The sequence below is a fragment of the Amblyomma maculatum genome, chromosome 3 (genome assembly GCF_055883805.1).
Source record: "Amblyomma maculatum isolate TAMU_Amacu chromosome 3, ASM5588380v1, whole genome shotgun sequence".
NCBI lineage: Eukaryota > Metazoa > Arthropoda > Arachnida > Ixodida > Ixodidae > Amblyomma > Amblyomma maculatum.
This window is the reverse complement of record NC_139346.1, coordinates 173,045,342-173,056,213: the sequence shown is the minus strand read 5'-3', so window position 1 is coordinate 173,056,213 and position 10,872 is coordinate 173,045,342. Positions and strand designations below refer to the sequence as shown.

The 10,872-nt window shown below is 43.6% G+C and overlaps 1 protein-coding gene across 1 annotated transcript; it reads right to left on the bottom strand.

Annotated features, from left to right (window-relative positions):
* Window positions 1-1,944: 1,944 nt before the first annotated feature.
* LOC146196966 (uncharacterized) lies at window positions 1,945-10,354 on the bottom strand. The gene is made up of 2 exons (XM_084598679.1): window positions 9,234-10,354; window positions 1,945-2,613 (listed from the first exon to the last, which is right to left on the bottom strand). The coding sequence occupies exons 1-2, from the start codon at window positions 9,896-9,898 to the stop codon at window positions 2,034-2,036; spliced, it is 1,245 nt and encodes a 414-aa protein (XP_084454805.1). The 5' UTR covers window positions 9,899-10,354; the 3' UTR covers window positions 1,945-2,033.
* Between the last annotated feature and the right edge of the window lie 518 nt (window positions 10,355-10,872).

Here is a 10,872-nt window from a genome sequence, read left to right as displayed (position 1 = left end):
TAGCCTCTTTTAGGGGTTATTACAGGTATGGACAAAACTGAACACAAAGTAATACAGAAAAACAATAAACAAGCACAGCAACTTCAGACTGTATGAAAGGCATTTCGTCCCCCCGAAGATCAGCATTTAAAGTGTAGGTATGAACGTAAATGCGAGGAATTATTTCTGTATAAAATGAAAAGAAAAAGATGCAATGTTCTAATAACATATGGTAAAATTAAGATTGAAAAGTAAAATATTCCTTAAAAAAAGAAAGTAATACCTCTGTCACACGGACACGGCTGAACTCCTTTCAACTCCCTTCAACCAAGGTAGCCATTACCTCGAGGGAGGTACGTGCCGTGTCACACGGCAGTCCATTATGGAAGGAAGTTAAATGGAGTTTTGAAGCAAAGGAGATCGACGATCTCCATTGATGGGCGAAGGGAGTACTCTCGTTTCCAATGTGCTTTGCTTCCGAGTCATTAAATAACATATTTCCTCAATAATGTAATTTTTACTCCTAAATATATTAGTTTTTATTGCATAAAATTGTATTCTAACTCGGTTAGTTGCGTTTAATTGTCGCGACTGCACCATACTCTCCAACTAGGCGCTTGACGGCGCTTGCCCCTTCTCTTCCTCCGTGCTTGACGCGTTGTTTCGGTTTTGGTCTGACACTGGCGCGCTCGAGCATCTCACGTAGCAGCAGCCGCGCAGCACTTCGATGGACGACGCACATGTACCACCCTCGCAGCCTTCATTAGCGAAGCGTCAGCCTGCGCTCCAGCCAAGAACGACTTGGAATGAAGCGGAGACGTTGGAACTGATACGGCTATGGGAAGACAATTTGGACTTACTCAGGGGCGAAAAGCACAATGCCAAAGTGTATGACGCAATCGTTCACGCGCTCTGTGCAAACGGCATAGTTAGGACGCGGAAGCAGGTTCAAGCGAAAATTGACAACTTGACCCAAAAGTACAGGTAAGCATTTTTTTTTCTTTTTTTTGCCCATGCACGCATACCATTCAGAGAAGGGAGTTGACAATGGTGAAGGCAAGAAGCAAATGGTCTGTTGTTTTCAGATCCCGAGAGTTGAAAATGATAAACAGATGGTGTGCTGTTATTTTCCGTACCTGATAATAGCAAAATGTGCGCTTAACATTCGTCTACTAGCATCCAGTGTTCAGTTTGTCACCATGATGATCGACAGTGGCGATCGTATGCACATATGAGCGAAGTATGTTGACTGATATGAAGCACGAGTGATTTGTCATAATGCTGTAGTGGGAACTAATTTACCTCGTGCTGTGAATTCAATGTGAATCCTTGTTTTCAGGAAAGAGGCACGTGGTAACACAACGGGCGCGGGAGCAACAACGTGGGTGTTCTTTAGAGAACTCCACAGAATTTTAGGCAGTCTGCCAGTAAATGACCGCTCACTTGTTCAAGAAAGTGTGCGGTTTCCGGATGAGACGGTTGAACAGGTGGGACGCATTTTCTTTCTGCTTTCGCAGCATCATTAGGCAGAACAAAAAAAATTGTAGCAGTATAGCGCGCGTTTTTTTAATATATATATATATATATATATATATATATATATATATATATATATATATATATATATATATATATATATATATATATATATATATATTTAGATTATTTTGAACATGGAGACAACTAGCCCGCCATCACCATCACACGATGATCTGGCCAGCTTTTCACAACAGCCCTTCACGGATCAGGAAAACATGGATCCCGAAGACATGTCATCACCTGTGGCAGCTTCCCCACAGTCAGAACAAAACAGAAGTTGTACTGCCCAGGAAAGCTATTCAAGGAAAAGAAAAAGGGTCTCCCCACAAGAAAAGTTCCAGGATTCACTCCTTGAAAATCAGCGACGGCTCATCTTAGCGCTTGATGAAGCCTCAAGGCATGAATGCACGCTCAGAGAGAGGCAAGTCAAAGCACAAGAAAAGCTAGTGGACCTGCTGGGAGAATTTTTGAATAAACAATGAGTGTCTGCTTTCACTGTGAAGTATTGGCTTTATTTAGTGCACTCCAGCTTGCTCGAAATACCGAACAAGAGCAGCTCGCACCTCTTTTCCACTTGCAACTTCCATGTCCGTAGAACGCGTTGGTTGCGGATTCACCAAGTCAAGCTGCTGAGCTTCGTTCATCCACTGTGGTAATATTGGGTCGTTGAAATGTTCACAAATGTTGTTGAGCACACTACATGCACGCACAAGAACTGGCACATTCTTTACCTTGCACTCCATCCGCTTCATCACGTATCTGAAGCGTGCTTTCAGTCTTCCAAAGGCATTTTCAACTATCCTTCTAGATTTGGAAAGCTGGTAATTAAATGTTAGCTCTGCTTCGGTGTTTCCACGAGGAAATGGTTTCATCAGGTTAGGTGTTAGGGGGAATGCCTGGTCGCACAAGATCAGCGGCGGCACGTCAGTTCCTCCAACAGTGAGGCTTGGGCGCATAAATGATGGTCCTTCAATTATTCTTGGCAATGTTGAGCTCTGGAGCACATGAGAGTCGTGGCATCTACCCGGGGAGCCGACGTTGACGTACCGAAACCGGTACTTGTGATCTACTACAGCAAGGAGGATGACGCTGTACCTGGAAATGAATGAATGAAAGAAGCCTTTATTTAGGAAGGGATGGGAGTGTAGCTTCGTCTTCAAGCTGCTGCTTACGGTTTGCCATGCGGCTGATCTTCGCGCTGTAAATCGACCTCTCTCACACTACTCGAAGCAGGCCGCTCTCACTGCCCTATGTAGCAATGAAATGTTGTATTGCGGTGCTTGATAGAATCTGATCTGCTAGGGTGGGCATAAAATTGACCTCACAGTCAGTTGTCAAACATACAAGCACAACGACTTTATAAAGGCAGTAAGCACATTCAAACAATGCAAAGCCTTGCCATTTGAGAGTTTTGATGACAGGCTCATATCTTATTTGTTATTTTCAGCTATAATTTCGGGCTGTCTCATATAACTGTGATGCTTTCCTCATATTAAAGGCCACTGTCTCTATGAAAATCTGTTCTACAGAAGCTTAAACGTTTCATACAAGCCTGTGCAAGCAAATTTGTGATGAGGATCATGAAACATGCCCGGCATTTCTTGATTTGTTGCAGGGCAGGCATGAGTAGTAAACAGCAACAATTATTCCATAAATAGTTCACCCCGCAGGGGGCATCTGCTAAAGCAGATGTTTGCGTGTACTGTGCGACACCACGGACCCCGAGCACCCACGCTTAGCCGTGCGTGGCATCGCCGTGTCTGGGGAAAAGGGGATCCTGGTGGTTGAGCCGATGCCGAGTGTTTGGACCTTTAAGGCCCCTCGGCGGAGGCAACACACCACTTTGGCCCACGCTTCCCACAGACGGCACCTCCGGGCTGACCCACCCGGGGGAAATCGGCAGTCGCCTTTTCCTGTCCTCCCCTCCATCTTTCACTTTCCTATCCCCTCTCTTACAACTGTCCTGTCTTCTCTTACCTTCTTCGTTTCTTCCTACTTCCAGGCGGCGAGGGTTAACCTTGTGTGGCTAACCACCCTGCGTTATGCCATATTTGGTTATAGTCGGGGTGTATGGCTGGCGTGGGCAGGACTGCTTTGCGAGTTCCTGTCCCGTCCCCTCGTTGGGCTCCATGGTGGGTGGCCGCCACCCCGGCTGAACAAAAACTTACTGTATGGCTTCTTCTTTGCTCTCCAATGATCGTTCCCGAAAAAGGGGACGGACCGATGAAACTGCAAACTTCTTTCTAAAGAATGCAAACAGATTCCCACGCTTCCACGTGGTGCACAGTGAAGACCCTCAAAAAACAGCTAGGCAAATATCTCCTTTTGTCGTGACCAAGACATTGACTGAAGCAATAGGCCAAGGATACAATGTCAAAAAACTTCCAAATGGCGACCTTCTCTTGGAAATTATGTACCATCATCAGAATGAAAAACTCCCAACAGTAACCAGCTTTGGGGAATGCCCAGTTAATGTCACCAAACACCGCTCTCTAAACATGGTGAGGGGAGTCATTTCAGATGACGACCTAAAGTACCTAAGTGAAGAAGAACTCCTTGAAGGATTAAGAGAACAAAATGTCATCAATGTGTTCAGAATTAAAATCAGACGGGATAACAAAGAGATACCGACCAGGCACTTAGTCCTTACCTTCGAATCGAGCACACTGCCCGAGGCTGTGGAGGTAGGGTACACGAAGATAAAACTGAAACCATACATACCTAACCCGCGCCGCTGTTTCAAATGCCAAAGGTATGGCCACGGCTCACAGACTTGCCGAGGCCAACTTACATGTGCGAAGTGTGCCTCCCACGAGCATCCCGCTGAGAACTGTGAATCCGAAACGCATCTTTGCATCAACTGTGAGGGCAGCCACGCTGCTTACTCACGAACCTGTCCAACATGGAAACAAGAGAAAGATATCATCACACTAAAAGTCAAAGAAAACCTCACTTACAGGGAAGCACGTAAGAAACTCACGTCCACTCACACCCCAACTTATTCTGTTGTGACGCAAAAGGGGGCGGCGTCACAGCAGTCCTTGGAACCTGCCCAGGTGACACACGGTGCACCTAAGGCAGGGACCTCTACGTCCCCGGTGGAAGTAGCTGGGGCTGCTCCACCACACCCAAAGCAGGCTGCGCGGGCCTCTAGGTCAGCTGGCCCCAAGGTCTCTCCAGTAACGGCGAGATCTACCACAAATGTGTCTGTGCAGTCTGCACAGTCGTCCAGCACGTCCGAAGACGCAATGGACACAACAAAGGACGACCGTCCGGGGCCGTCAACATCTGACAGGCGACGGAGCTCCTTGGAGCGAACTAGAAAAGAAAAGGCCCGAATCACCGGGCCAGAAAAAACTTAGTCTCTCTACCTTCCTCATATAAAATGGCGTTCTTAGTCCATTGGAACTGTAGAGGACTTTTAAGAAACTACAATGATATAACATACCTTTTAAATTCACTGTCCCCTGTGGTCCTATGCCTACAAGAGACCAATCTGGGACCTCAACAAAAAAAAATTTTTAAAAAGCACAAAGTGTTTCGATGTGACAGAGAACAAGCAGGTCGCCTCTCCGGAGGCGTTGCTATTGTTGTGCAGAGCAGTATTGCAACGCGAGAAGTCCATCTTAAAACTAATTTCGAAGCTGTTGCAGTTACTGTTGTTCATTATAAAACAATCACAATATGTTCTGTCTACCTTCAACCTCATGTCATTGTTACCCTTCACGATTTAGAGGAACTTTTACAACAGTTACCTGAACCATATATTTTAGTTGGAGATTTTAATGCACACTCCTCCTTTTGGGGGAGTGAGCAAACAGACAGTAGAGGACGTATTTTAGAAGATTTTTTGCTGTGCAACAACGTCTGCCTCCTGAATACAGGTAAACAAACATATTGCTCCCCAAGCTTAGGAAAAATGAGCTGCTTAGATCTATCATTTTGTTCACCATCAATTTTCACCGATTTTAAATGGGACGTTCTCGACAACCCATATGGAAGTGATCATTTACCTGTCATAATAAGTCTAACATCCTCACCATCCATCACTCTAACCAAACCACGGCGATGGAAACTTCAACTGGCAGATTGGACACTTTTCCAGTCCAAAGCTGACCTCATAAAAGTTTTTTCAGAAAATCTCAGCATAGATGAGCTGAATGAAGAGATTACAGCTTGTATTATTGCTGCAGCACACCTAGCTATTCCACAGTCCTCGGGAACTGTACAGCAAAACCATAAAGTGTGGTATACACAAGAGTGCAAAGAGGCAAAAAGAAAACAAAATAAAGCTTGGGGAATATTCCGGAGATACCCCACACATGAGCACCTTATAACTTTCAAAAAGGCCAGGGCTAAAGCACGGTGCATTCGCCGCGAAGCTGAAAAAGCCTCATGGCAAAATTATGTGTCATCAATAAATAGCTCAACCACATCTAAAAAAATGTGGGAGCAGGTTAATAAACTAGACGGCAAATACTATCCTTTCACGATTCCGCTTTTAACAACTCCTGGTACACAAACGAGTGTAGAAGAACAAGCAAACATATTGGGGGAACATTTCGCTACAATCTCTAGTTCGGCACACTATACACATTCCTTTATAAAGTATAAAACAACAGCTGAAAAACAAAGACTCCCAATAGCTGGAGGCACAAATGAACCGTTTAACTGTTTAATTACACTTGAAGAAATAACTAGAGTATTAAATGCCGGCAAACAAACTGCACCAGGACCAGATGAAATACATTATGAAATGCTTACTCATTTGACTCCATTGTCAGTAGATGCATTATTGAAATTTTTTAATAAAATATGGATATCTGGAACAATACCAGAAGCCTGGAAGACAGCCGTTATAGTACCTCTCTTAAAGCCTGGGAAGCCCCCGGACTCCCCAGGCAGTTATAGGCCAATAGCCCTGACGAGCTGCCTTGCAAAAGCTTTTGAAAGCATTGTAAATACAAGGCTCATGTTTGTTCTTGAATCCCGGAAACTTCTTGATACCCATCAGTGCGGCTACAAAAAAACATGTTCAACTATTGATCACCTTGTCCGACTGGAAAATACTATCCGAGAAGCCTTTATCCATAAACAGCATTGCCTTGCCGTATTTTTTGACCTCGAAAAAGCCTATGACACCACGTGGAGGTTTGGGATCCTGCGTGATTTGGGAGAGCTTGGCATTCGCGGCAGGATGCTAAAATGTATAAGCGACTTTCTCTCTCAACGCTCATTTAAAGTACGTCTCGGTTCTACCCTTTCTAAAACCTTCATACAAGAAAATGGTGTGCCTCAAGGATGTATTTTAAGTACTACTCTGTTTATAGTAAAAATTAACAGTATAGCAAAAATAATCCCAAAATCCGTTATGTACTCTGTCTATGTAGACGACCTTCAGATTGCATGTACATCCTCCAATGTGTCAACATGTGAGAGGCAAATACAGCTCACAGTAAATAGACTGGCAACGTGGGCAGATAGGAATGGCTTCAGGTTTTCTACTCAAAAGTCGGTAGTTGTTTTGTTCTCTCTCAGAAGAGGACTGCACATTGATCCCACCATCCACCTTAATGATGTTAAGCTACCTGTAAAGCACGAACATAAATTTCTAGGGCTAACTTTTGACAGAAAGCTTTCATTCCTTCCCCACATAAACAACCTAAAAAAGAAAGCTTCGAAATCTCTCAATATATTGAAAGTCCTTTCACATAAACACTGGGGATCTGACAGAGCATGTCTTTTAAAAATTTACCGCTCTGTGGTTCGCTCATGTTTAGATTATGGCTGCATAATATATGGATCTGCAAGGCCGTCATATTTAAAACGACTGGACTCCGTACACAATTCAGGCTTGCGTATTTCAACTGGTGCATACAGGACATCCCCCATAAACAGCTTATATGTAGAAATCAATGAACCATCTCTTACAAGCCGAAGAAACATGCTCACATGCTCATACATTTTAAAGATCCGTTCACTGCCAAACCATATCTGTTACCCAATAGTTACAAAGTGCCAGTCTCAAACACTGTTCATAAACAAGCCTCAAAAAATAAAACCACTTCTGCTCCGCTTTGAAGAGAAATGTCAAGTTTTAGACTTAATAGACTCATTACCTAATATTACCCGAAAACCTGATCCACTTCCACCATGGTACTGCCTGCCGTCTGTATGTGACTTCACATTAAACCAATTCCAGAAAAACCAAACACCACATGAACACATATTGCAGGAATTTTTAGCCCTAAGTGAAAAGTACAGAGAATATGTGGCATTCTATACAGATGGTTCAAAATCTGCACAATACGTCGGAAGCGCAGTGGTCCAAAACAATTGGAATAGAACAGTACGGCTACCACAGTGTGCATCCATTTTCACTGCCGAGTGTTATGCAGTCCTCATGGCCCTAGAAAAAATTAAAATTGAAAACATAGAGAATAGTGTCATTTACACTGATTCTTTGAGCATACTAACAGCATATAATCATAAAAATGCAGGCAAATCGCTTATTGGTGACATCATACACAGCATAAAAACAGCCACAACCCAGGGACATACTGTAAAGCTTTGTTGGGTTCCGAGTCACATAGGAATTGATGGAAATGAAAGCGCTGATATATGCGCTGCACAAGCTCGACATATAGAAATGAAGAAAGTGCACGTTCCCTACAAAGAAGCAGTCAAGTTAATGCAATCTAAGCTAAGAGATAGATGGCAGTCTAAATGGAATAATGAAGAAAATAATAAGCTACACCTAGTAAAAGCTGTCATATCTGAATGGAAGTCATGCACACACCAAGAACGATTCACTGAAGTCATTTTATGTCGCCTCCGTATTGGACATACACACCTTACACATGGTTATATTCTTAGAAAAGAGGAAATACCAACATGCGACCTTTGCGGAGAAACTATCACAATTAATCACATTTTATATTCCTGTACAAAGCTAGAAGAACTAAGAAAGAAGCATTTTCCAATATTTTATTCAGAATATATTCCTCTTCACCCTAGCCTACTCATAGGAGAAAATGCTCTTGTTAATATATCATGCGTTTTTATGTTCCTAAAAGATGCCAACCTTCTTAACAAATTATGAGTTTTAATTACCATATTACCATCTGCTGCATGGACAGCAGATCTCATCATGTGTTTGGCGCATGATAGCCTTAGATGCTTATGCGCCATAAAACACAACACACAACAACAATAAATAGTTCAGTAAGTGTGTAACCAATTACTGTGCGTGGTCCACTGTGATGGCTGCAAACAGGTCCACCACAGGCAGAGCCATCATGACAAATGGCAGACATGATTTGACGAATGCATGCTCATCAAATGTGCTTCCGTGACAATGCCCAGACTTGCACAAAGTGACAAACCAGGAAGTTAAAATGCAATTATTCACATCACGTACCAAGGTAATCAGCTGCACTTGTGGTGGTTTGCCATAGCAACACTGTTTAAATATGATGTATGACAACACAGATTTAAATTCATAACCGTATCAAATACACTTTTGCTTTAGATGTGCATACATATATTTTATAGCCAAGCATGACTATACGGCAAATGTTCTTTAAAATCAGAATACCACTGCAGTAGTGCACAATACATCTTGTGAGTGCATATTCTATTACGTGTAGGGGCAAATACTTCATGCAACATATATTAGCGAGCATTAACACTCTCCTCATTATTTGCATACTTACCAGCCCTTATAGTTATAATAATCACTGGCATGATTTTTCGGTGGGGAAACTGGAAGATGGCAGCCGTCCAGTGCGCCCACTGCTTGCGGGAACCCACAGACGGCTTGGAATTCACGGATATGGTCCGCGATGTCACCAGCAGACATCATTTTCACCCACTGTTCTTCTAGCACTTCCACAACAGTCTCACAGAATTCCCTGTATATAGTGTTCACAGTTGATCTTCCTAAGTCAAACAAATGTGCGATTGTTCTGTCTTCAGCGGATGAACAAAGTTTATACAGGCCCACGGCGACACGCTTCTCAATTGAGACGGCCTCCCGCATGTTCGTCGCTTGTCGCTCCATTAGGGGGCGGCAGGAATCCACTATATACTTGATAGTCGTCTCCGACACCCGAAACGATTGTTTGAAACTCTGTTCTCCCAAGTTGGGCAGTGTATTTTCAAACCATCGTCCATCGCGATGGTAAGCCCAAACTTGCCTCCGTGCACGGCGTGGGGATGAAGACACTGCAATGAGCGTGTCGTGGCAGATCAAGAGCTGTTGTCTAATCGAACGTACCCTATCCGCAGCTGCTTGAACCTCGATTTCCATCGACGAAATCACTGCCATAGCGAAGGCGATCTCGCACTTCTTCCTCACGTGTTCAGTCTCGTCACTCATGTTGGGGCGGTTGGGGCACCAAACACGCGCAAACTGTTCAAAACGCAAATACGGTGGGGCAGAACATAGCACGATATGGTTATCACTAGACCTAAACGACTACGGAGAACGACTAGAACAGAAACAGAAAATTACGAACGCAGTACGCAGTCAATTACGGCGGTAGCACGTATTGCACAACGCCGCGCATGGTGTCCAGCAGAGCGGAAAAAATGGCTATGTTTAGAGCATGGTCGTTGTTTTCAGCAAATGTGTGTTCTTTTATATTGATATGACTAAAGCTAATTGCATTTTGCGAGGAAAATAGTAGTATAAAAATATTTCAGTTTGTTTTGGACATTATTTTTTATATCTTTGTGCAAAATAAACAGCGCCTAATGGCCCCCTGTTGGCTGCTCTGAGAAGCTCGTTGCAAGCCGTGTGACACGGGGACAACTCCTTTAAGGCGAAACTCCCTGCGACTCCCTTGTGCCCCTTTAGACCAAGGAAGTTCAAGGTAGTTCCGAGTCGGCCGTGTGACAGGGATATAAGAGAGGCATATTTCACATGCTTCTAAACGTCATACAACAAGGTACGTTGTAGATTCCCAGAAAAAGTTCGAAAATAAGGCTCGCAACGCCTACACCACCGAAGGCATTAACGGTTTATATTTCTATTCCCTTTTTTTTTTTGCAAGAAGAGCCCTTCTACTCACTTGGTGCCTACACTGCTGCTTGCTGGCTTTCACAATAGGCTTATGTCGGGAAATTGGGCATTGGCACCTGGGGCTGTAAGTTTTGACAAATCATTTCCTGATTTACTTTTTCATGTTATCAGTAGGTGCCCCCGTACATCATGGTTGATAGCCAACAGGAAATTTGGTTCGGAGGCTTTGGTATCAAACGTGTAGGTATTTTGAGACTCAAAACGAAATAACGGGAAAAATAGCGCAAAGCTCAGCCATCGATGCAATGCATACGAAAAGTAGAAAACTA